At 42.2% G+C, this 27,688-nt stretch overlaps 1 protein-coding gene across 1 annotated transcript in view; it reads right to left on the reverse strand.

The window, feature by feature from the left end:
* The window catches only part of ABCA12 (ATP binding cassette subfamily A member 12), an 88,055-nt gene extending 61,708 nt beyond the window's left edge, over positions 1-26,347 (reverse strand). The window contains exons 1-7 of the mRNA XM_071746905.1: positions 25,938-26,347; positions 21,483-21,576; positions 8,496-8,643; positions 5,763-5,851; positions 4,212-4,321; positions 3,343-3,528; positions 2,355-2,533 (exon numbers count right to left, since the gene is read on the reverse strand). Of these exons, the coding sequence (XP_071603006.1) occupies positions 2,355-2,533; positions 3,343-3,528; positions 4,212-4,321; positions 5,763-5,851; positions 8,496-8,643; positions 21,483-21,576; positions 25,938-26,006 (875 nt within the window). The 5' untranslated portion in view covers positions 26,007-26,347. The remainder of the gene's footprint in view (positions 1-2,354; positions 2,534-3,342; positions 3,529-4,211; positions 4,322-5,762; positions 5,852-8,495; positions 8,644-21,482; positions 21,577-25,937) is intronic.
* Positions 26,348-27,688: the final 1,341 nt, after the last annotated feature.

The following is a 27,688-nucleotide window of genomic DNA, read 5'->3' on the forward strand; positions in this document are numbered from 1 at the left end:
ATAGACTATAGACCTCTCTGAGCTGATCTCAGTGGCATGAATAAATACATACTGACTCGTGGGAAGAGGCTGCTAGTGAGAACAGAGCACCAGGGATCACTTCTCTCCTCATTTAACATAAGGTCTCCATGCAGGTTTCATGGACTTGGTGTTCCCTATTTCCATTCTGCAGAGGTGCTTGTTAGTAAAAGTCTTAGAGAGTGAAGAAGCTGCAGTTAAAAATTACATATTTAGTTGAGCAATAGCAGAGACAAGGAGGAGGGAGACAGAGGTTTGCCAAAAGTGGATGTGTTTCATACAGATCAGAAGGCAGCAAATGTAGAAACAAGTGTTGCCTGCTTATTTCAGTCTTGCAGGGCTTTTGCAGACATTGGCTTTAGAGAAAAAGTTCAGCTTATGTGCTTATCTGAAAAATTATCTTAAAGCATATTCGGAAGAAATTGTTTGCTGTGAGGGTGGTGAGACACTGGCCAAGGTTGCCCAGAGAACCTCTGGCTGCCCCATCCCTGGAAGTGCTCAAAATCTGGTTGGATGGGAGCTTGGAGCAACCTGGTCTAGTCGGTGTCCCTGCCCATGGCAGGGAGTTGAAACCAGATGATTTTAAGGTGCCTTCCAACCCAAACCATTCCATGATTCTATGAATAAACAGGAGTTTTTGTGAATTCAGTCTGTAAACTTGGTTTGTGTGGGTAATAAAATTTGCTCCTAATCTTCCTATAGAATTCATGACTTTGAAGTTCCTGTTTCATGGTGGCATTATTTATCATATGGTTAACATAAATGCCAGAAGAAGTAGTTCTTTTCTTCTGTAGCTTGATATCTCTACCAAAAAAAAAATTAAAAAAATTCACAGTTCAGCAGGTCTGTACTGAGTAAAAGACACAGCCAGGCTAGCTAGAGTGTGCTTTTGTAAGCAGCATTAAAAATACTATTTGTGCAATCCCTCTGCAATAATTCTCTACTCATGCACTTACACTCTCAGATGCTACTCATCCTGTACATTTCTGGTGATGAAATTTTCTGTGCCTTTTTGTTGTGCCTATGATGACTTTGGCCAGCTCTGCAGCTGTAGAGCCAAGGAGAGCAGCACTGAAAATATTAATTCTTCCTGAGCACTCAAACAGTGCTGGGTCTCAGGCTTGCTTCTGCAAGCCAGTAAATGCAAACAAATGTAATAATCCTGTGACAGAGACAGCAGCAGGGACAAAACACCTCTGAATAAAATTAAAATTCTTGCCACACTGCTACTGACTCCTTTAAGGATAAGGACATCACAACTTACAAATAGTTCTCACAATGCAGCACAGCAAATTACCTAGATATTAAATGCATGGGGTTTTAAGTGCCTTGGCAACATTCCAGCATTGAAAAGTAAGTCCCTCTTACTGGCTATAATCAAAGTGGCAAAGTTTCTACAACCTCTTTTGGCACCTTTACTGAAGTGTTCATGTATCTCCAAGGAAAAAAAAAGTCTGAAGACACTCAGTTGCTTCTGTCCACCATGTGCTGTACCAAGCAACTATTAAGAACAATTGATAGCAGTGCCCATCATGTGTATCCAGTAGATGACTTGAAACAAAGTTCCCTCATCTCTTGAATAACTCAGGTCTTCTAGATAACAGTGAAAGTTTATTCCAACAACAGACTACAGAAGAGACTTTAAGGATAGCCCATTTTAGAAGAGCTTTTATTGTCCTAGCTGTATACAGCATCAAATACTTCAGCACAGTTATTGAATCCAGTTAAGGCTGCTCTGGTTTTCATATAAGCATTGAGCAAGAACATAACTGGTATTTTCTCCTTAGAGTCACAAATATTCAAAGCCCCATATGCCAAGAACCAGTCTCCCTCTCTTCTCTGCTTTCTTGAGACCAATCTTGAAAGATAAAACATCGGTAAATCAGGCCATTGATTTTTTTTTTAAAAGAAAAATTGTTCCTGGCTCCTCTACAAATGCTTATGGTCTCTCAAAATAACTTTAATTTGGATCTGTGGTTTTCTGGAAAAAAGTGGCCAGCTGATGTCTTGGCAGAACAAATATTCAGCCAGGAGAACCTTTTTTCAACAAAAGGCAGTGGCTGCCAGTGCCTCTAGGTAGGCTGGGGTTAAAATGAGAGTTCATAACAAGTTCCCATTTTAAAAGTAACACAAGTAAAAATTGAAAATCAAAACACTGATCACTATCCATAGGAATCTTTAGACTTGTGTCCCTCATGTCCACCCCCACATACCACCCTCAAATAGATCATTCTTTTAAGCTGATGTCCTTTCTTCAAGATGAGAAGCAACTTGTCCTTACAGTTCAACACACAAATCCAACTAAGTGCCTCTCCTGGCATTTTCTGTATTTTTACCTGCTGGTGTTCTGAAGGAAATCAAATATGTCTTGCAGTTGCATGTTGCCCTGAAAGACATCTGGGGCCACTAAAAGGAGATGCCACAGGGAGGTGTCATTCTGCACCCGGGAGATGAGCATCAGAAACGAGACCATTTCGTTGACAAATGCTGCCTGGTACTGTGGGTTTTGTTGCACCTTAACAAATAACAATGCAAGAAATTATTTAAGAATGAGAACTCCCATTGTCAGTGGGTCTTTTTATGGTTTCCAACTTACACTGCACTTGTACACAACTCTACAAATAACACATTCAAAGGACTTCAGTGACAGCTAATAACAGAGAGTGACTGTGTTCTACCTTCACACCCTAGACTGCACAATAAATTTTCTGTTTAGACAAGCCCTAATATTCCCTATGTTCTAAACAGTCCAAAGACTAGGAATACAAGAAAAATTAATACTAGGAATACAAGAAAAATTAATACCAGTCCTCATCCTTGTGAAAAAAGAGGCATTATCTTTAAGGGATTAATTTGCTTCAATTATATATCTTTCCCAAACACAAGTACAGCTTCAATCATGAATTGTTGGATAAGAGGCAAGAGTTATTAGATGAAGTTATATGACTGAGGTAATACACAACTAAATTTATTGCCTCACTTAGCTTTAAATGTTCTTATTTACACCACATCCTCACACTTTTCTATCTAGCTGTTGCTGCAGCAGGGCAAATAAAGAGGAGAAACGAGACTTAGGCATGGTGAGAACCCTTAGTGGCCAGCAGCTGATGGTTGGATGTCCTTGCCTGCCCAAGCTAAGGTCTTTGGGCTAATCCCAGTCACAAGAATTAGCTCTGGCTCATTGTGTATTATATGTACTTTGGTATACAGATGAGCAACATCTAGCCAGGTGGGGTCATCTCCTATCTCCCAAACACTGCAATAACGTGTGTGAACAAGCACAAATACCTTCTACAGATACTAGGAAAGGTCTCAGGCACTCACCTGAGAGAGCTGACTTCTGAACTCTTGGGTAAATGAGTCTAAAAGTGATGATTCAGTGAAGCAGAATGTCTGGTGGATATTGGCTGCCATCTTCTCTTCAGTGAGACTGGGATGTGCTATGTACTGTGACAAGACCTCACACAGAATGACTTTGAGATTTGCTGCAGTTGAATAGTGGGTCTGGTTCTAAAAGTAAAACACAATGTTAAAGGAAGCTTTACAGCAATACTCTGTTTGGGATGGTTTCAAGCATGGTGATGAGGTTTTTTAAAAGGTAGCAGTGAGATCTGAAAAGCATTATTATTACAAGCACTTTCACACACACAGAATTCTAATAGGTGAACAGTGACACTGAAATCCCTCAAACTCCTCATGTCGAGAAAGACAAATGTTTGTGCAAGTGTTTAAAGGCCTTAATACAAAATCATAAGGATACTCTGGTCCATTACAGGGTACCAAGTTTCTGTTACAAAAGAGTTGTTCCTATATGTAGTAAATTACCTACCTGATAAACACACATCAACACTCTGATGCTACTGCAGTACTGTGGGCAAATAACAATTTCAATAACAAACCTTCAATGCCATATCTGTAATTTCACATAAAAGCAATCCATGTATTTTGTGTGGCCATATTTGGTAGTTTATGGTATTTTGTCCAAAGGTGTCTGGTTTTCTAGTTAGAGGATAACAAAGCTTAAAGTCTGCTCACAAAAACTGTCTTCTACATACCAAAAAGAAACATATTCAAACTAATGGGGGAGATCCAAGAGGAATGAAAGCTGTACGTTTGTCCTTTGAGTTTCAAACTCTTTAAATGTGACCATAAATAAATGCTCACACTCTGGTATTATGCAGACAGAGACTCACCTTTCCAAAACTGAGGATTTTGCTGAACATGTTGATGCTGGAAGTCAAGTTGGATGGTGATGAAATATTTTGAATGGCTTTTTCTCCATGAGGTACCAAATCCTCAGGTACTGCAATAACAGTTTGAAACATTGTATTTTACTTAATGTCTTTTAACCTCTTTGCTACATCAAATCATGACACAGGGTAGCCAACTACAGCTTTGGGTGTGTCTTCGTTATTAATCTCTTACCAGAGGTATATCCAGCAGCATCCTATCAGTACTTACTTAGGGTTTTTTCTTATGTAATCCAATCCTGGATTACACTATTTCATTCTGTAACTTTTTAAAATTAAATGCATTTAACCGTGTTCCTGCAGCTGAACATGGATTTCCACCTCTTTTCTTCAGTCCTGCAGCTCCCCCATGCAGGAAGAGAGATGGGTGGGAAGCCCACATCAGCTCAAGCTGACAGCCTTGTAAGGGAGAGCTCTCCAGGGGCCTCTGGTACCAGTGGGTGGTACTCATTTTTCAGAAACAGCTCTGAGACAGCTTTGGAGCACTCCTGAGAGCTATAAATGGTGGCACATGGCCAGGTCCCCAGCTGACACACACCAGTGCCAACAATTGCACAGAGACACACTCTCAGAACACACAGAACACACACACAGAACAGCACAGCTCACCAAAACTGAGGGAGCTATGCCAATTTACACCAGCAGAAGCAATCCCCTAGTTTTAATTTTAGTTTTTAAAGCAGATGTAGAACTGAGTTCCTTCCTGACCATCTGTGGCCATCAGAGTGACTTGCTGGTTCCTATAACTGTTCATTGATTTTTATTTTTTTCCCATCATGCCTCCACATTCAGTCCCTTTTGTGTGTCCCTTTTTTTTTTTTACCCCACACCAAAGAGTGAGTGCATTGGCAGGAATGCTGATTGGAACAGTGAATGGATGGGGCAGAACAGTCACAGAATGCAAATCTGTAATCATTCATTTGATCCCGAGCTCCCTGGAGAAAGAGCTACCCATCATGATGGCTTGTGGATAGAACTAGCCATTACCATCAATAAATAATAATTGTAATGATTTTATGAAAAAAATTAAGTCTGAAAGTTCCTTCAGGAAATAGAATCACATCAGAGGAGAACAACACCAACAATAAATATCCACTGTGGCACAGAGGACGACTTATTTGCTGGGTAAGTGTGAATAAGAAATACATTGAGAAAAAATCAGAAGCTGTTTATAGAAAATTTGTGGGAAGTAAAAGGGTAATATGCCATAAATAGCCAGGTCTTTAATTAATGTCCAAACAGTCTGTGATCTTGCACTGCTCCTGTGAAGCACAATTTACTCCTGGTTTCTTGGACAAATTCCAAAAGTCTTTTCTACAGACAGCTACTTGTAATTATTCCCAAGAATTTAGACTAGTGCCATGGCCACGGTCACGTGCCCCTGTAGAGCACATACATCATTTTAGCAGTGCTCTAAAAACTGCATCTCTGTCCAGACAGCTTCAAGAGATCAGCCTTTAAAACCAGAACTTTGCACAGCAGTGAATAACCTACCCAGTGAGGTGTTCCTGGTTTTAGGAACCTCTTCACTCCACGGTGATGACTGCTTGTCCTTGGCCACACTGGATGAGCTCTTTTGCTTACTGGGGGAAAAAAAAGATGTAAAAATGGATGGAAAAAGAAAAGGGGAAAAAAAAAAAAAAAAAAAAAAAAAAAAAAGAAAGAAAGGAAAAAGAAAAAGAAAAAAAGGAGGAAGGAAAAAAAAAACACCTGTGCTTTTTATGATTAACTTACACTTAACTAGTGTGTGCATCAGGACAGGTCTATAGTTGGATTTCATGGCAAGTGTGTTGAAATTTGGGTTATGCAAAAGTCTGGTTCCTTCCAGAGGCCTGGCATTGTGTTTTAGGGAAGGACACTGCAGAGTGCTCAGGCATGAAGCAGATGGAGAGGACTACATTCATGCCTGCTCTGGAGACACACTAAACACAATGAAGGTTTGACATATGTATTTGGTCCACCTTAAACAAATTCCCACTTCTGGAAAGAAGGCCTCATTGTATCAAATCCTTTCCTGTGCTCCACAAACACAGGCTGAGCTGAAGAAAAAGTGGAGACCTTCAGGGCCTCGTACTGACACTTGGACTGAGCAGAGAGGCCATGATGTGAGGCCCAATACTCTAACAGCAGACTGCATGCCCCTGCCAAGAAATCCTTCAAGACATCAGGACCTAACCTCATCCTTCCCAAACGTTCCACTACAGCAGAAAAAGATGGGTGGAAGATGTTAGGGTTGAGCTCAGTTTTTATATGTATTCCCTTTTATTAGGGGAAATCTCAAGCAACCATGTCTTGCACACCTAGGCAAATGATTCTAAGGAACTGAATCAAAGATGAGAACCTTGCCCATTTTCTCTGGCCATTGGTAAGACACAGTTCCAGGGGGAAGCTATAAAACAGTTTAACAGGAACTTCAGTGATTTGCACAAAAACCAGTCTGACTTAGGTGAGTATTACAATCTGTAGAATATTACATAATAATAATAATATACCCAGACAGTGAAGGGTCACAGCTCAGATACTCTGACTTCATGACCAACTCCACCATGGTATTACTGCTCCAGAGGCAGAGCTGCACCTATTCATGTTGGCTTCTGGTGCTTTCCCCTACCCACTCAACCTTCTGTTGAGGTTTTATATTCTGCTGTACCCTGCTTATTTTGCTGTGGCTACTTAATAGTTGGTGTTTTCCTTGTAGAACACATTATATTTGAAAGGATGACACTGAGCAGGTACGGCTACATGTACCCACGGAGTTATGTGATACTTCATGAGGTTAACTTTTAGCACCAATAGTGGTCAAGATGCTTATTGGTCAAGTTACTCATGTGACTTGAGCTATAGTTTGGCCAAATCCTTTGATTTTCGGTTGGAAGGAAAAAAGTTATTTCTTCAACATCTGCACAGAAACCAAAACCAGAAAACTGAGGATTTGTACCTATTGATACCCATGGATGACCTCTAGCTTTTGTGCTAGAAGTTCTCATTTCTCCATTGGAATACAGTCTAATGATTGTTTAACATGCTGAGGGTAAAACAAGGACACTGAGGCAATGGGTGTCCTGTGACAATGGATGCTGTGAAGCCAAGCATCCAGGCTCTGTGCAGCTTAGCCCTCTTCTGCTTCGTGACCTTGAATTTGATGAGGATTCACCTTGTGTAACTTCAGTCCAAACTCCCTGTAACCAGTGGTGAGATCCCAGGAAAAGTCACTCCCTCTGCACTGTGGATGGCTCTTATGGAACCATAAACCCCATGATTTCCCCTTCTCCCTAATGGGAAGGCAGAGAGCCCAACTTAGCTATTCAGACCAACTTGCTCTGACCAACAGGGATTTTGAGGCTCTGAAACAGCCACTGCAAAGGAGCTATCTCATCTGAAAGTAAAGATGAGAAACTTTGCATGCAAGATACCCAGATTTTCATCTCTCCATGAACCAGTCAGGCCTCAGAGAAGCATGTTGCCCAGGAGCATGCCAGAACCAGGTACAGCCAAGATGTAGAAACAGCCCTGGGTGGCATGTCTCAAAGCAAATACTGCTTGGCTCCAACTGAACATGAATTAAATTGAAATGCCTCCACTGGACATTTAAATTTCAACAAATTGGTACTCCACCAGAACATGCCCAGCCAGCTCCATGCTGCAAATCTCCATGCTTCTGTAGGCAAAAATGATTTCTTCATGTTCATCTGTTTCTCAGTATGTTTGATGGCTTGCAGAGAGGACATCAATTTCAGCTGGCATCTGGAGAATCTACTGAATGAACAGTCACTCCAGAACAAGCATACCTCAAACTAGAACTGTTGGGGAACATTTACACTTCCAAAGCGTTCTGAAATGATTGCCACAGTGGCAGATCAGCACACTGGGCTGCACTTCATGCAAGTATTGCCCATTGACACCCTGCAGAACCTGATCCATAATCATGCAAAAATGTTTCTTCGCTCTGATCTGAGCAAAATTCTCTTCTGCTATTAAGCTTGGATCAATTGACACATTACTGATAGCTGTCCCTAATGTGAACATCTTTAAATTGTCTCATGTTACAGTCTATATTCTCATTTCTAAGTGTTCAGACATCTGAGACTGTATCTTTTACAATAGATATCTGAGATCCATCTGCTGTGGACACGCACACACACATATATATGCATGGCTGCTCCCTCCACCTCAAAGCAAGTTTTGCTTTACAGCTTGTAACACCCACATATATTCAGATTCCCTTACAGTCTGAGAAATGAGATGTCATTAAGTCTTGGCAGCAGATCTACTGGTGTGTATGGTGTGCCTTTACATCTGGCATCAGAATCACACAGCACGGTTTGCAGGAACGGAAAGAAGCCCGCACTAGGAAGGTTTCGAGGTGCAAGATAACCTGGAGAGAGAAGAAAGAAAATGTCATTATTATGTTGCAGACATGTTTTTTTTTTTTTGCCATGTGTTTCTATCAGTATGTGCCATTTTCTCTTGACAAACCATAGGCTTGGTTCTCAGTTTCCCTGAAACTCTTTTACTCCCCCCTTGCAGCAATATCTGCCAAATGCTACCAGAAGCCTCTCCTCAACACTGGCAAAGCCATAGAAGTCTACTTAGCAGGAAAAAAGAGTTAAGCTATTTGACTATTATAAAAAGATGCCTGTTGATCCCAAATCAACTGCAGATTTCCCCCCCTCTGCTCCAAAATGCACGAAAGAGGCAGGAAATTACAAAATAGTCCTAAGTTTATGATTTCCTAATTCTGCCTTAAACCCTAGTTTAATAAAGGCAGATACACGGCCAGAGGAACCTGAAGCACCCATAGGACCCTGTGTCTCCAAGGCTTGGTTAGATCTGTTTCTATGAGATACCAGAAGTTTCAGTTTCAAACTAGGTTGTTAAAAGAGGGCCCTGTCTCAACTTTTACCACAGGAAAGAGCACCAGATCCAGGACCAGAAAACCCCCTTTGCTTTTTGTGCAAACTTGCCCAGAGAAGGGAGAGGAGCAATCTATCACTACCACCCCCTCCGTGTCTCCTGCCATCTCAGAGCAGTTCCCATCTGCTTGGTGACCTCTGATACTGGCAGCCAGCATTGAGAAGTGAGATGTATGTTCTCTTTTCCCATTGCTGCAAACACGGAGTGAACCCGAGCAATTAGGGATTTTAGTATTTTCTCTGCTACTTGCCCCATGCTGCTTACTGCCAGCCCACAGAGTTCACTGGCTGCTTTTCCTCTCACCGACAAATGCTCTAATAAATCTCAAAACTCTTTTGCTGGATAGCAGCAACACATTATTTAAAATAATAATTTGGAAAATTACCTGGCAAAGGACATTGCTATTATTTCTACTATGGAAAGGAGCCAGATTTACAAAAGACCCACAGTCAGGCTTGTAGTAATAGATTACATTGCTCTTTAATCTCCAGAGACAGCCTGTGACTCTTGCCCAGGCACAGCTTTATTTCTAACCCCTCCAACAGGGACACTGTACTACACTTGTACTACATTTATGAATTACAACAGTGTTCAAAACCAGATATTTTCAATGGCAGTACTAGGTGGGGTACACCATTGTGGTTTCCTTGAAGGAGGCTGAAATTTCCTAAGCTTTCCTCAGTGCCATTGGTCTCAGCACTTGGGTGGGCACTACATTTTTTGGTCAAAATACAAAAGCTCATGGTTCAGCATGAGGGTTTCCACTGCTTCAGCAACTGGCAGAGGACTGCTGAGACCTGCAGAGTTGAAGGCATCTATTTTGAGTGCCTATTCTCTTAATACCTTAGTGGAGAATTACCCTAGAAAATGAGATACCCTGCCAGAGGAGCAGACTGGAGCTCTGCCTGCTGTGGGAAGCTCCCCCAGCACTCACTGCATCCTCAGGATGCTGGCAGATACACAGGAGGCTGAGCTGGATCCTGGGAATCACAGAACACTGAGTAAAAAATCTCTCTTGTCCCTACAGATAGTTCTTCTGGTGCTGGGGCCAAAGGACCAAACTTGTCACCCTAAAGGTTTTGAAGTGTAGTTAAGTCTGCTGCCCATGAGGGAAACTTTAGAGTAGAGCACTTTAATCTGGGAGTATCTTTGTGTGAATATTCCCTGCCATGCCCTTTGAGATCACCAGTTACAGCCCTGCAAAATGGCATTTTGCACACACTGGCGTTCTTCTCATTTTCCTTCTGATCTTCTCCACTCTTATTCCTATGTGGGAAACTGAGTCACACCCCAGTTCAAAAATGCACACCTCATTTCATCAGTGTCTCTACCAAAATGCAACCTCAAAGACCTGGGAAGCCATGAGGCTCAGGATGCAGACCATAACCACAATGAAGTGAGACAGGCAGGAGCTAGGAGGGAACCAGCTACACCCACCCCAGCCATTCACATCTACCAAGGACAGCCAGGGTCAGGAACTAAGCCCATGTCTCTTAGAAGACCTGGAGCAGCTAATCTGAGTAATTCCTAATTGGACAGCAGAGTGGGAAATGCATGGATTGGGCTGGGAGCTTGGGAAGCATCATTCTTCTCTGGAGAGATGTGAGATGTTTACAGAGACAATTATTCAAGAGATTCTGCTGAATCCAGAGCAGGGAAAAACACTTCCCCGAGATGTAAGTAGCAATAAGAAATTTAAAAATTGGATTCAAAGGTGGTATACTTAGTTCAAAGTGAACAATTAAACAATCAGTTGCTGTATGACAAGCAAGGTGCTCAATGTAAGAACAAGGTGATGATAACAGCTCACTCTTCCCTTTCCTTTTGAAATAGCAGCTTGAAAATTGAGAGATAGGAATTCATGACCTGAAGTTTGCAAGTGCTGCTACTTGTGGTGGTGAGTACGATGCCCCTGAAGACATCACTGGCCCAATGTGACTGATGTATTCAGAGAGGCTCTGCTAACTCTGCTGGCACCTGGTTACAGCCATGGAGCCTGATCCATCACTGAGTCACTGCAGGCATGAACTGGTGTAACCGCACAACATTCTCATCATGAAAGCAGAGGAGATGCCAGAGAGGACTTTTCTGGAAGAGGCCAGGACTCTGACAGCAGTTATAGAACTAAGGAGGTCTTTCAAGAAAGACCATGACAGAGAAACATCTGGACCAAATTCTCATTTGCTGTAAATTAAACCTACGCTGGTAGGTTTAATTTATGAGCAGAGGCTTCTGTTGTCCCCCCTCACTAAGCGTTTTTCCTGTCACCATAGAAAAAAGGGCACCAAATCTGAAGACAACAAAAGGGCATCCCAAAGGGCAGAAAAGGCCAAATACTCAGCACTGAATGGGCTGGCTGGTTCTCCCTGTTCAGCAGCACCTGCTCAGCACCAGCCACCTCTGCAAGAGCTGAAAAGACAGGCATGCACAGCACTAATAATAAATACAAGATACATGCAATAAATGCATGCACACCACTGGAAATTCTGGCATTTCCACATCTGCTTTCACACTGAATGAAATGAGGAAAACTTACTTCTCTTACTTCCCTGCATGTTGTATATTCCAATAACCTTCTCTTCAAGAGGAGCAAAACATTTTGTTTCCCTCAGGTAAAGGTACTTCGTGTAACAATGATGAAAAATGTCAGGGAAATAAAAAATGTCATGTATGAAAGATCAACAGTCTATATGATTAATCGAAGTTGACTGCAACATTTAAATCTAAATGGACCATGTTTTATGTTGCCACACTGATTTTGCTGTTTCCATCGCCCAGAGGTTTCAGGCATTGCATTAACTGGGCCCAACCATTCATTTCAAAGAATTGGGTGTTCAGTGACCCCCCTTCAGCCCAAGGCAAGAAAGTGCCCCAGAGAAGGCAAGTGTTGGGAGGATAGAAGCCAGTATCATCCACACCAGAGGGATGGAAAGCAAATAAATAGTATTTTCAGGTTATTGCTTCTTGTACTTAATATTCCTGCTGTGCATGACCAAGAGTATAAAGACAGAGGAGCACATCCATGTTCTGTACAGGTCACACCCCATTTATACACCCCAGTTTACATCAACCAGCAGTCTCTTGTGTGAACTAGCAACCAGTTCACTCAGCGTGCTAAGTACCTTCCTTTCCTTCAGTTTTCCAGTCTCAGCATTGCTGCTCTGAGAGATGCTGGCTATATCACAGCCCCATCATTTGAACATACAAATCCCCTCATATATAGTGGACCTAGGCAGACTTTATTTTTTGCTTTCAAAATATCACCCTTCTCTGCCCACAGAGTGCTCCTGGTCTCAGGGCTTCCCACCTAGCTCTACCATCCATCCTGCAAAAGCAGACAAAAATCTATATTCCACTTTATTCATATCAGTGCTACAGTATTTTCATTATAAATGGCTGCTTCATAAATAAACTTAGGTACATTAACTATTTTTTCTTCCGCCTTTAACATTAATTAAAAAAGGCATGTTGAATTTTTCTGTTTTCTATCCCCCCATAGTTTCATGTCCTATCACTACCACTCCTTGAGCATGAAAAAATTCTCTTGCCTTAAGGCTTCATACACTTTGATACTGCATATACCTTATGCATTGATTCCTTCTAAAAGTCATAAAAAAAATCCATGCAACTCTCAACTCCCCCACTGATGAATTAGAAGCATTAATGAGCAAATTACTTCATTAGGAAGCATTGTGTTTAATTTAAAATGCATTTAATCACTGCAAAAGTATTCAAAGAGGCTTAATAACTGGAGCTCTTTGGGGGAAAAAAAAAAAAAAAAAAAAAGAAGAAAAGATTAAAAAAATGTCCAAAAAGTGGCTTCATAGAGAAATAAATAAAACATGATCAGTGATGAAAGGGTGAGTAAATGCTCATTCCTCTCAACCCTGAGACAAGGAAACACAATGAGATCGTAAGGCAGAAATCAACAAGGCCAGAAAGTACCTTTTGTAAAATACACCTCTTCAACCCCTTCAGCTTCTAGCTGACAAAATCTTAAACTTTTGCAGAGTTTTGTAGTGCTCAGCTTCAATCACCTCTGAGCAGCAGCAGGGACCCAGAGTGGCAATCCTGACTGTTTATCAGCTGAGGTTTATATTTATCTAACAAGTCACAAAACACATCATGAAAATATTTACTGTTTTGGCACTTCTTTCCAGACTTCTAAGCAACATGCTTAACTATGTCGTGTATGCACAAACTTCTCATTTCCTTTCTAGTCTTTCCCATAGTCACACATCATTAAACTTTTTTCCTTTGCTTTGCTAAATAATCAAAAAAGACAAACGTGCCTCTTTCATGACATGATGACAATATTGTTCCTCTTCAACCATATTTAACTGCCCATTTCCAGATTTATCTCTTTATCAACCAGTTAAGCTGCCTATTTTTTTGTGGAAAGCTTTATGATAATGCCAGAACTTTTGACCTCCCTCCAAAATGTAAACCTGATTATTAGATCCATGAGATAGGATTCATTTTGTAGCAGGGAATTTTTTAAATGCATGAACAAGGGCTTAAATGGCCAACTGGCCTGTTATCTATGGAAAGAGAACACTGAAATGCCATGTCACTCTGAAACTCACATCTCACCCTGAATCTGGAGAAAGGATCCCTAATCTTCCTAGTCACCCAGGACTGAGGTCTTTAGTGGAAGCAGGACCAGGAGGGAAATGCCAGGTGAGACTTTCCTTCACCTTTTTCACACCTGCAAGATTGACTCCCATGTCAGTTCCATGCTTGTTGCAAAAAAAGAAAAAAAAATGGATGAGGTGCACTACAGTTCCTGGAAGTAATGCCCAAATCTTGCTCAGTGTGCCCAAAGCCCAGGGCACAGCAGTGATGAGCTCTACTGATTTTAATGGAACTACTCAGACAACAGGCTAAACAGATACCTAAGAGCTGTGCTGGATCAGAGCTAACATTCTGGTTTTGCACTGTCCTTACACTCTTGTTGCCTTTCATATCACAAAGACAATTTTTCAACTCCTTCTGGAGCTGGAACGTGATTTCTTTTGCTTTGTTTTCGGCCAGACAGCAGAAATTACATTTATTTCCACAATTTCACCTGTTGAGCAGACAGCACTGACAGAAGAGATACCCTGAGCTCACCTCAAAGCTGCAAACAGCCTCAGTTATCTATGGCATCAGAATAGCTTTTATTCCTCTGTGAGCCTCGATCACTGATGTATGTTGGGACAGGCTGATGCTGTGAAGTACACAGCACACAGTAATCCCAGACACATACAGTGCAACACGCTGCATCCCAGTGCAGGTCTGGGATAGAAACCTGCCAGCTGGGCCCTGCAACACTCACCTGAATTATGGCAATCTGGTGTTAGTTAAAGTCTCACCGTCCCTGGAGTGCACACATTCCCATTGGATTTTTTTCTTTTTTTTTTTTTTTTATTTCTCCCATACAAATCATTAGGTAACAGAAAATGCTGTGAGCAGCTATTTCACATATCTCCAGTCCACCTGTGTACCACCCTCACCTGCAAGTCACACACAATTTACTCTGTTTCTCACTGTTCTGTGAAATGAGTGCTCAGCAGGACCCCAGACATCTATACTCAAGCCCCAAGCATTTCTTGTGGCTGGGTTAGATTCCAGAGTCTGCATTTTTCATCTTTACATCCTTGTTTTCTTAAGTGTATAGCATGATATCCCCAGATGTATGCCTACCACAGTGAGATTGAAGCACCAGACAACTTGCTACAAGACTCCTCCCTGTGCTGATTGTGGCCTCAATGGAGGAAGCATTTCATTGCCTAATTCTTGCCTCCAGAATTTCAGGCTCTGCAAATAAGACAACCCAGAGCAGACAGCCTCTACTTCCACACTTATTAAGACTAGACAAGCTAGTTTGGCTTGCCCACAGACCTTTAACTTCCACCCCCTTATTTAATAAATTAAAAATCAGCTCTTGAATTTGAATACATTGGATTCATGCACTGATATGGGAGTACATCATAAAGACCAGAGAGTATAAAACCTGCAAAAAATGATTTCACAAAAACTCCCAAACCAAACACAAAGAATAAAAGAGGAGAGATGGAAACATTCTAAAAGATTTTGCAAATTCAGGTCAAGATGGGGAAATGACAGAGCTGATGTCTGCACCGCGGGGCAGAGTTGATGGGGAGGGATGGCACTGGAGGTTGACCACATCACGGAGGGATGTTCCACTGCTTGAAGCACAAACACACCCAAGAGAGGTGGAACTGTACACTAGGCCTTTTCCTACAGGGCTTTTTAAAGCAATATTTAATGCAGACATGGCTAACCTGGTCTTCTTGTAGTACAGGCAACAGATATGAGCAACAGGGCACTGCACAAACAGGACCTAAGAAGGGAGTCAGAACATATCCTTAGCTAGAAGCTGGAACCAAAAACCTAAATCCATATCTAGACCCTGGAAAAAATATCTGCATAAAAGCTGTGTTTACTAAACCAATGACTTTCAATGCTGAGTGTCCCCAGGTAGTCTCCTGAGTCTAGATTCTTCAGACAGAAGTGACCTCCTTTCCAGACACACAGATATCAACAACTGATAACTTCAGTCCAAGCTAAACTGCTCTATACCTTTAGAAAAATACTGATGCACTTCTGGGTCCCAGAATCTGGATTCAGATGATTCAGGAAGTAAATTAGAATGAAGTGACTGTCCCAAGGCCCTTTTGTAATTCAGTGAGGAGGAAAAACATACTGGTAACTCGGGAGATTCTCTCTCCAACTCTAAACATCCTTCAGTCACACCTCATGAGGCAGAAGAGTCCATAGAAGAACTGGGGGTCTGGAGATTTATGGAAAGGGAGGCATTATAAACATCACAGCACTCTGGTTAGTCTGTGGGTCTCAGAGCTAAGAGGGTGCTTGGGCAAGTGGCAGGGAACCATATGGCTGGACACTACTTATGTATGTAAGGAGATCAAGGTATATATCTATCTGAGGGGATAATTAATACAATTTCAATGCCCTGCAGCACTGTTTTGATGAAGCAGTGTTATATGGTAGTCTGTTCCTTGGCACAGTGGCAGCACAAAATAACAGAACAAGTTCATACCAAAGTAAGGATGCTAAAGGAGGGATCTGATGAGGTTATTTTGCTAAACATGCTGCAGCTAAGCACAGGCAAAAAATCTGGCATTGGGTTGTCTAGAAAAAGAGAGAAAATAAACAGAAAATAAGTGGGTAAAAATTAAGCATTCTAAAAGTAAAGGAAGAGTGAGACTGCTCCATCACAGGCATATTGTGAAGAAGAGCTGGAAGTCTGACGTGTGCTTGTCTGTACAGAGAGCAGGCTGATCCCTTGGGTGGATTATGCCTTACATAAATAGCCATGACTTATCCAAAGGAATGGAGAGGCCTGCGTAGCTGAGCCACCATCTCACCTCCCTGTAATTAGCATGAGTACCCATTAATTTCTCCACACTGCTGGAAAACGAGACAGGTTCAGATCCTTCCAACTATGAAGCAATTTCCTTTAAAGTGCAAGCACCTTTTCAGAGCTTTCTTGTCTCCAGGATGGTATCTCAGAGGAATGATAGTGCTGTGGCCCACCTTGCTCCATACCATCTGACCTCAGAGGCTTGCTGGCTGCCACAGTCATCACTCACATTGAGAATTAACTCAGCCCAAGGTCTTTCTCTGTGAACTGTTGGACAAAGTTAAAGGGTTTCTGCCTCAGAGCAACATGGAACTGACAGCTAAAAGTGGTTTGAAGTCCTTAGCCATGCAAACCCACAAGGCAGGAAACCCCTGAACTCAGCTACCAGCACACTGCTGCAACAGTTGGAGGGGAGACACACTGGGGTGACATGGACAGAGGGTGATAGGCATTGCCTGCCCCATGCTTGGCAGAACAGACACCTTGCACCACCACAACCAGCTTATCCCGCTCCCCAGGGGCATGGGAGAGGGGATAATATCTGCGTTTGTCCTTTCTTTTTATAAGCAATGTAAAGCATCCTCCTCCTTTTCTGACACTGCACTGACGAGGGGTAACTCATGCCTCAGTTACCTCTAACATGCTAGTAGTGCTCAGCACAGAAGTCCCAGGCCAGGTGTGTCTGCAGGTACAACAAGCCATAGCCTCTCTCCTAAGCTATCTCAGATCTATTGTCTGTGATTCATACTGAGTTTTCCAATAAATTCTGGACCTTTCAAATCACAGTAAGTCTGAAGGGTAGCTCCAGTACCCTCCAATCCTGTCTCCTCTGCCAGGAGCACAGGAGCCAAAAATGAGAGTAGAGTATAAGGATCTGCTCCTACAAAGAGTTGTGTCACACAGCTCTGACTGTAAGCTGGACCTGGACAGCTGGTGTTGGCAAACAGTCTCACACTCAGCTATTGCAATATCCTTCCCGAACATTGGCTGCAAAGAGCAGCCTTGCACAGCACCCTGCTGCTGGGCCCATCACGAGTGTCTCTGCGTGCACGCAACACACCCTGCAGGCCTCTCCATGGGGGTGATGAAATCTGAGTGGAAATTCTGAGCAGAGGTGGATGGGGAGATGTGCTTCACTGAGAAGAGTTCAGGCAACAAATCACCTGAAAGGATTAGCTGGGTTGAAGATGAGATCCAAAAGCTGAATGAGGTATAGCTGTGGCAGCTCACAGGCTGCCACTGGGACAGAACCCTGGTTCTAGCAGGAGAGCAAAGTTTTACATCTTCTCCATAGCTCTTAAGTGCAGGGTTTCTGAATGAGTGGATGACTAACCACACCCTAAAGAGCTTCTATGAGAAAAATGATGAGGTCAAACTGACAGGAGGGGAAAGAAGGAGAACAGAAAAGGAAGAAAGCGGGTGGGGAGGGTGTGACAGGGTGTGACAGTGCTACTTAAAGCAAGGAGTGTAATTGCACTCCTCTGTAGACTGAGTGGGTTGAACCCTGAGGGACAGATTGTATCTCATACACAATTCCCATACCTTGCAAAAACCTGCAGTGAAGGAATGGGACTTTTGTCCCTGCTCAGTCTAGAAAACTGGTGATACAGGCACAAAAAACTAGAAGCTACCATCAAACCCAGCTCACTGGCTTTCACATTGTAGGCTTCCAATCCAGAGCTTCCTCTTCTACAAGTATGCCACAAAATATACCCCAATACCTTCTAGCAATTACAAGAGCTGTAATAAAAAGGTCAAAAGCCACAACTGTGATGTGCATAGTAAGTTGGATAAGGATTTTGTGTGGTTAGACTCTCAGACCATCACGGGAGCTGGGTATGCAAAGAAAGAAAAATATCTTTTTAATTTCTCTTGACAATAATCTCTGCTGACCTGAAAATACATCATCAAACAGATGTCTGGAAGAAAGAAGAGAGGTGTGTTTGTTTGGGTTTTTTGTTTACTTTTTTTTTTTTTTCTTCTTAGATACTAGATGCTGTAGTCGTGAAAGAAATTATATATCAGGTGAATTTCAGTTCTTTTTTTTCCTTAGTTCTTAGTTTTCCTATGAGTGCTCTCTTCAGTGGTGACATTTATTTGCCATGTCGTTTCCCTTCAGAGTCCAGTGTCACATAAGCTTCCATTGCATTAGGCACTACACAGCATAATACAAAGCAAACAGCTTGCTCTTGCAGGAAGCTCTTGCCACTTGTTTATTCTTTACTGATATTTGATAGATAATTTCTCTACAAAATCCTCCAACTATTGAATGTATATTACATGTCCTTCAGATGAACTTACTGTCTCAAATTTGAGAGGTTTTAATTGAGCAAATAATAGATATAATGGTGTTTCTGTGGCCCTGAATACTTGAGATAAGCTGACAGACTGAGATCTTCTGTGGGATTATCTCTATGGCTTCAAAACTCGGCACCCAAGCAGCTTATTCTATCTCTGTGCCATCAATTCTGCGCTTCCTGACTTTTGTCTGCCTGCAATAATCTCTTGACAGCAGAGCTGGAAACTGCTTCTTGTCATTACTTAATGATTGTGTCTTTTAAGGCAGGCACTGGAACACAGCACAAAGTGAACTTTATTCCTGGTCAAAATGAACAAAATAACCCACAGTTTTCTAGATGTGTTCGCATGCCTTTTTTTTTTTTTTTTTTTTTTTTCTATCAGAAAAGTTTCCTCTCCATAAAACTCTCTCAATAGAGAGTCCTATCATCCACTTCCAAGAGAGACAGATACCTACTCACGTATTTAGAGACAGAACTAAATCAGAAGTGAAATAGAATTCATCTATGAAAAAAAGGGAACTAATCCACAGAAGACAATGCCCAATCTTCCTCTTTCCTGCAAAGCACAACTGATGGAGCCACTTGCTGTTCCTAAGAACTTTCCTTCCAACCCATCAATTCAGAGGTGCAAGCATCCAGAGCAAACAAGTTCCAAAAAAATATACATTCCAACTAGCAGCCTTGTCGAATAAAAGAATAAATAGTTTTTAATCCAGCTGGCTCTCTGGCTATTCATCTTTTCATATTTATCAGGGACAAGAAGGACAGCTGATGGAGCTGTGTGGGAGGACTGCCATTTCCACACTTGGCAAAATCTGGGGTTTTCACAAAGTACAACATGTCCTGTCTTGCCTGCTCCAACTGGTTCAAGGGAGTTCAGGGGAACTTAAAGTACAGAACATGCCTTTTGCTGACAGCAGATAGGCTTGGGGTTAAAGGACTATTCCAAAACACCAAGAATATTCTTCTCCATTTAAAGCTTCCTGTGATACTTGAAGAAAGTAAATTTCTCTGGCTTCCCATCCCTGCCTACCAAATGAAGTACACAAATTCAGAATAGGCTGGCAAGCTTCATGGGACAAGGGCTATCCCAATTGTACATCCAGTATTTGTCACAATGTGACACTTTCTTACACATCATACTGACACAAAGACTTCTTATCAGAGAATCAGACCTTGCTAGGTTGAGCATTTCCAGTGCACACCCACATCATCAAATATAAAATATGCACAGCCACATTTTACACATCTGGTGGCTGCAAACTCAGGAAGCCAACTGCCTGTCCTCACTGCTGCCAGAGTTGTCTCCTTGCCTCAAATATTAAAACCCAATGTTGCTGGTGCTAGGGCTTTGTTCTTGTCAAGTCAATGACTGCCTGATGCAGGTAATCCATGGATCCATCTCCTATGAATTAGACATTGCAAATCTTTCAGTAAAGGCAATCTTTGAGGGGCTATTCCTACCCTGTGCTGGGAAACCATGGCTCTCACCAATAGCTCTGCTGCAGCACATGGATGTGCTTCAGCAGACCAAATGTGCAACATTAAACAAGAAACTTCATTCATTTCCAGGGTATCTGCAACAATAAGGGCAAGGAACCTCTCTGGTGAGCAGGCAACAGGGTGCATTTCCCAGTTGATTCCCTCCAACACAAAGGAAGGAGTCACTGGGTGGAGTGGCCCAGCCCTTTCACTCCCTCCTCTCCCTTCTCTTGGAATTGCAGTCATGAGACCACAGAGAGCAGAATCAGGGATTTGATCCAAATCAAGATTAAACACTTCAGAAGGGAAAAAGGCTTCCAACTTCCAACCTCCTTGCTCTATTATATAACTTCATGAACAGACATGGCCAGGGTTGAGGGAGTGGTTCTTCTGATGGTGGTAAAGAATCACCAAATCACTGTAAGATTTTTAGAGTAGATTCAAGCACATCCATGCTCTGAGATGTAGATACATTCTCCTGAACCAGGAAGCAAGACTTGCAAGGAAAAATGACCTTGTATACAAACTCTTCACCCATTTAACCACCAACATCTATTCACCCACCCAAAATGCTGCTCTTTGACTTGCTATAAAGGGCTGACACACACTCACAAAACACTATTTTGTCTCACAGAAGCCAAATGAAGTACCACCCTTAAGCTGAACCTTAGTAGCAAGCTGTCTAAATAGGTGCTTTTTGCCCATAGCAAATTTACACAAGGTGAAATCTTCCATGTTGACCAACCTCAAAGGCATTACCTCACCTTCATAATCCCACTTGAAGCCTATATCCTTACTTATTTTATTAAGATCTCCCCCAGCTGTCCTCTTGTCACTCAATTTATCATGTAAATTTATATTGCTGTCTACTAGAGCAATAGCTGAGTACATCTTGATAAGACAGTTCTTTAAAGTTATTTTCTAATTATGAAATTAATTTGAAAAGAGGTATAAAAAGAGCAACCTCAGAGGAACACATGTATTTACAGCATGCTGCAACACAGGAAATCTTCACTGGAAGCAACAAAGAATCACACTTGTAAAAGCAACAAAACACATCAAATTAACACATCAGTCACTGAAACAAGAACTGAATTCCAAAGACATAAAACCAAACCAGTTACTTACAGTTTGGCTGGGGCTCTGGAGGGAATTTGAGACGGATAATGGCCAAGATTATGAAAACAACCACAGGCCAGGAAATTAAAATGAATGACCATACCTATAAAACAGCAATGAAAATATATCAGTTACGTTTGTCATATTGATGTGTCTCAGAACTTGTCTGGAATGTACAAGCACTACCCTAAATGAGTTATATGATACGTTGTAAATCATGTCTGTCTTGGTATGCATACTGTTAAACCCAGCTATTATCTATACAGGAAGAAAAACTACATAAGATTTTAAGAGCAAATAACAAGCCTGAAAATAACACAAGCCTACCTGTGCTTCAGTTTGGCTGATAATTACCAGAGGCAGTGTTTATCCAGCTTGGAGACACTGCTATATAATAGTAAAAGCATGCTGGAAAGCCTTTTGGATGTACAGGTGGCAAAGTAAAAGAGCTGAAGTGCAAAAGGCTAATTTAGCTTTCGGTGAATGGCACTGCTCAAATGCTGGGTATAAATGACTCATTTGATTATATTTCAAAATTAAACTTGCACAAGTGAACTGAAAAGTCTACAGCATTTTTTTTCCCAAAAAAGTTGCGCTGTTCTTCACAAACAGTGGTTCAGCCTCACAGTAGAGCTGAAAGGAAGGATTTTCATAGGATTTTTCATTTTTTCATTTCATAGGATTTTTTCGTTTTCATGGAGTTGTCACCAGGATCAATCATGAGCTTCTGACCCCAGGGACCCAACTTTCTGGGCACCTTTCCATTTCCAAGCTGTGGTAGGCCATATAAATGAGCTGAGGTGGAAGACAGATGATGTAAAGTTGGCCTAGTAGAGTTTAAAACAACATGAAGATTGATAGCACTCCTGCATCTGACATGAGGGTTGACTAATTTCAGTGGATTAGGATAAAGAAAATACAGCCTGCTAATCCTCTAGTATAGTAAACCCATCTAGGGAGGAGGCCAAGGTCAGTTTTAAATCACAAACCTTGGAATTTTGTAAGCTAGGAAAACACAATTATTCAAATAATCAACTACTTTTGCACTATTTGGCTGGGTTACTACTGTGCTTACTAGACTGGAGTTTTCCATACATCAGTAGTTAAGGTCAAACTACTCTATGCTGCAAAATTGCTGTGCTATCTGCATGACAATTTTGAAACTGCAAAGATGTCTTTCTTCAAAATCATCCCATTTTTCATCTTCGTGTTGCTATTTTTTTCAGATCAACACATAATATCCAAAACTGCTTTTCCAAAGTAATTCCAAGCCCATAGCAGTGTTTTCATTTCCTGTAACACTCACTGAACATTAAAAACAAGTTCTGGAGTGAAATTCAGCTTAAAAATGGTTGTCTTACAGCAACTCCATACCTGGTAACATGACACAGCTCTAAAAGAGCAAGATTCATGCCCCAAAATAAGCAAGTAACTGACATGAAATCACAAGGCACCTCCCCACACATCTCTTCAGAGAGAGTACCTGTATAATTCAGCAACATTTTGGCTTGTGCAGACTCTACTCTTCCTGCCTTTCATATATATGCTGCTTTTTCTAACAAGATTCACCACTTAAACTAAAATCTTCTTATAATTTTTAGTATCACATGCTTTCCCTATAATCAGTCTCCAAACACACTGTTTAACTCTGATTAATTGACATGCAAATGGTATTATTAACATATCCTCCTCGTTTATTCCCATGTAGGCTAAAGCAAAATTATGGGGTAACAGAAACTGATATTAGTCAGAGGCTGCCTAAAGGAAGGGCAAGAGATCTGTCATAATCTTGGAGGAAGAAATTGATATTGACTGTCTCCACTCACAGAAATCTTTGCAGCTCTCTGTTTGGAGCTAAAATTATGCTTTTTGCTCCCAACTTTCCTAACAGCTCTTCCCTTAGTATCATTGTCCTTTGACTTAATTGGATGTAATTGTAGCTGGGTACACCAGTTGCGACACAACAGCTTTCCCACTGTCCCAGGAATTTCTAGTTAACAAAAACAAGACAACCATCCTGACCAAAATGCTTGCAGGTGGAAGATGATGACTTGAAAGAAGCCATAACCAACTTCAATTTGGGTCTTCGGACATAAAGTGCTGTTCTGTGATGTAGGCTGCATAATCCCTTGGTTCCTGGATTATTTCACAACTAAAAGTAGGTTTAATTGTTCAGACCTTACTTAGGATCTCTGGATGGAGGGATATCTCCTCTTCCTTCTGCCTTTGGATTTCTGTACCCCACCTGGAGTACTGTGTCCAGTTCTGGAGTCCCCAATATAAAAAGAACTTAGAGCTCCTTGAATGTGTCCAGAGTAGACCACAAAGATGATAGGCAAGGAAGAGAGGGCTGGAGCACCTTTCCTAATAGGACAGACTGAGACAGTTGGGGTTGTTGAGTCTGGGGAAAAAAAGGCTCCAGGGAGACCTTAGAGCACCTTCCAGTACCTGAAGGGGCTACAGTAAAGCCAAGTAGAGACTTTTTGGAGTGGTGGGATGAGTGGTACTGGCTTTAAGATGAAAGAGGAGAGATTTAGGTTAGACATTAGGAAGAAATTCTTTAGTATGAGGGTGGTGAGACACTGGCCTAGGTAGCCCAGGGAGGCTGTGGCTGCCCAGTCCCTCTCAGTGTTGAAGGCCAGGTTGAATGGGGCAACCTGGTCTAGTGGGACATTTCCCTGCCCATACAGAAGGGCTGGAACGAGATGATCTTTAAGGTTCTTTCTAATCCAAACCATTCTATGATTCTGTAAATAACCAAGCTGCCTAAAGGTGACAGGTGAAAAGCAACAGAAGTACAAGAGGCACCGATTCCTCCAGCTCCTCTTGGAACACAGGCCAAACCTCACTCCCAAAAAAGCTTGCTTCCCAACCTCATGACCGTTCCTGTCACAGCAGGAGTAACCTGTACTGAGGCAGATCCTGGCCATGGATGCAGAGCATCAGCTGATTCCAACAAACACTCCAGCAAGCTGTAGCTCTCCCCATGCCACAGCAGCAGTCTCTCCAGGGGGTCTGCAGAGATCTCACAGAGGAAATAAAAGTGTAAAGCAAAAGGCAGAAGTAAATGCATTTGCCAGCCCTGGAGAGGCTGCTAAAGAGAGCAGAAAAGCATTGGAGTCTGTGGAAGGAGGACAGGGGCCATTCCAATCAGCCTCCGGGAGGCCAGCAGCAGGAACCACCCGCACAAGTTACAAGAAACTGAGAAGCAGTACTTCCCTTGCAAAACAGACATGCTAAAAAAAATCTTTCTAAAAGCCTGGTCTGTAAGTGATGTCAGTTTACACAGGTTGAAAACAAGCAGAAAAAAGAAATCAGGATATGTTTGAGAGCAGAGATCTGGGTTTACCTCCACACATCCCCTCCAGTCTAAGCAAGCTCCCTTATTTGGAGCTGGGGAAAAGGAGGAATACAGGAAAGAATTCCAATGGCCTCAGCTGTGGCTAGATTTTTATTTTAACTGACATTTCAATTCCATGGAATTGATATTTCAACTTCACAAGAAAATAGAATTAAAGCAAGTAAGACTATATGATCAGAAGTACAGGTAGGGCTTGGGTTTATATTTACTTTGGGTACACAAAAGCTGAAAGAGACCCAAGCTGCCTGCTGTTAGCAAAGCTGTTAAAATTTCTCTTGAGAAATTAGAGGTAATTTACTGGGACTCCTCTGCATCTCTGAAACCCTCCTGCATGCTTAGCTCCAGGAAAGGACGTGCACAGGTTCACAGCATGTTCACAGCAACTATGGAGGATCATAAGGAGTCAAAACCATCCAGCATGGCTCTGGATCCAAAACTGAGAGGCAGGACAGGGCAGGCAAGAATGGCCCTTGCAGAAGCATGTGGTGATACAAAGCCTCTCAACCCATTCTCATATCACACCTTCCATCCATAGCTCTTTCTCTTCTGTCAGCATTTTCTACAACGGCCAACATTTCCATTCAACCAAAGAGTTTAAAAACCATCACATTTGGAATGCCAGCCAAGAGGACAGGATGCAATGTAAGCCCATGAATTGCAGCATGCTGCTACTAAATTACAGTGCTGCTATACTGAAACTAGCCTGGGACAAAACTACTGAGCAGACTTCACCTGGACACACAATGCCACTCAGTATTTCCCTATCCGTCCCCAAGTTGCTGCTGCAGTTCAGATCGCTCTCTGGACATTACTGGCAATGGTTTATCTTTGGGGTGTTTGATTTGCACCACTCAGTACTGCACTGGAAATCTGTCCTACCTACATCTCTCAGAACTGCAGCCTTAGCTCATGTATGACCTCCATTGCAAGATTCACTTGAGCTTCCAACCCATTCCCCTTTCTTCCCTCTGCCTCTATCACCAGCCTTCAAAATATTTGTTTTAGTACTGTGACCTTCCTCTCCTGAAGTGCATCCCTTGCTCCACAGCTCCTGCAGTTTCCAGGTCCCTCTCCTCTGCTAACTCCTTGGTTTCCACACTCACCGGCTGCCTCTTGACACTCAGCCAGTTCTTCCACAGCAGGATCCTCAGGTGCTGAGACAGCGCAGCCATGGCCGACCCCACAAAAGCGAACGGGCTGCGTGTTCTTCCTCCTCGGGCTTAGGAGGCAAAAGCAGAGGCTCTAACCCAAACGGGCATCCAGCATCCAGTAAACGAGCCCCTGCCTCTTCCCCACAGCATAGCTCTGAAGCAGCTACTGCATCCACCTGTGGCTGCTGTACTCCCAGTAACCGTGGCTCTTGTCCTCACAGCAATAGCTCCTAGCAAATTCAACAGGTTATTCTTCTCCAGGCAAGCAGGCAGACGCAGCAGCCTGCCTCCACTTGTGGTAATTACAATATCCAGCCTCTCCTGGCTGCTTGGTGTTCAAGCCCTAACCGATAAAATGGACAACATTCCAAAAAGATGCTTCTGCTTAAACAGAAGGTGATGCATGCCTCCTCCTCCTCCCCATGATGAAACTACCTGTCTGCCCACACACCGCTTCTGCTGAGAGGTGTCATCAACAGCAGAGTTAGGATGCTTGCCAGGCCAGCCTGACTTCCCCAAGTTCACAGGGAATGGCTGGGAAGAAGAAAGTATCCACAGCCACAGCAGGCATCTTCCTGGCATTGCTGATTTGGAATTAAGGGGAGGGTTTTAATACTTTTGAACAGCTCAATTAAATCTACCTATCTGGGGAAATTAAATGAAGTTTTATATATATATATATATATATATTAAAATACCAGGGACTGATCTAATTGCTCAGCTTCCTGCATTTTCCCTTTCCTTCAGGAGATCAGTCCCAGAGTTCTTACTGATTCAATGTATTACATCAAATATACTGGGAATGGGATGGCAAGATCAGACCCCACAAAGATTTCAAAGCACCATTGTAGCTTGAATACCATTGCTGTGCTACTGATCATTGGTTTTTTTCAAGCTAGTGGTAAGATATATAAAAAGAAAACAGCTAGAGATGAAAGGAAAAAAGTAAATTGCAGATACAGAGGGAACCAATGACAACAGAGAGGACTGCTCATTCCACCAAGGACTATAATTCTGAGTTCTGAAAACAGATACAGACTTACCTGATAAGCTCTGGTTATCCATCAGAGCTCTGGTCCCCCCTCAGGAAAGCAGCATGTACACTCATGTGCCCCATCTACTGGAACACTGAAATAATCCTCAAAAACAAGCCAAGGAGGGAGGACTTCACTGCTCTCAGCATACTTCATGAGATCAATAATGATTTTCCTATATGGCATTTCTTTCAGCCACAAACTAACTTTGTGCCTCCAAAATGAAAAACATCTTCAGTGAGTCCTTGCCAGAAAAACAAAGGTGGCAGCTTTGCCATCCAGAATGATTTTGGAGCAGAGGAGCTGTGATCTAAGGGTTGCAAAAAGTACTGAGTGAAAGTGAAAGAGAGGGGAAGAGAGAGATGCAGTACTCTGAAGAAAAACAGCTTCTCTGGAAGCTGTTATTTGAGAAAATACCTCAAAATTGGGAATGGCAACAGAGATGGAGCAGTCCCTGCCCCATGTACTTTCACTCTAAATAGACTGAACATTCCAGGAGTGGAAGTGGAGCTGAAGCTACAACAAGCCTAAAAGGCTTCCCTGGTATAGTTTTGATAGTGATGGGAAGAAACCAAAGAAACCCAAACATCTAACCTCACAGGTCTACTTACACTTTTTTTTTTTTTTTTTTTTTTTTTTTTTTTTTTTTTAACTGAACGTCTTCAGGAA

Source organism: Heliangelus exortis, chromosome 6 (genome assembly GCF_036169615.1).
Source record: "Heliangelus exortis chromosome 6, bHelExo1.hap1, whole genome shotgun sequence".
Lineage (NCBI taxonomy): Eukaryota > Metazoa > Chordata > Aves > Apodiformes > Trochilidae > Heliangelus > Heliangelus exortis.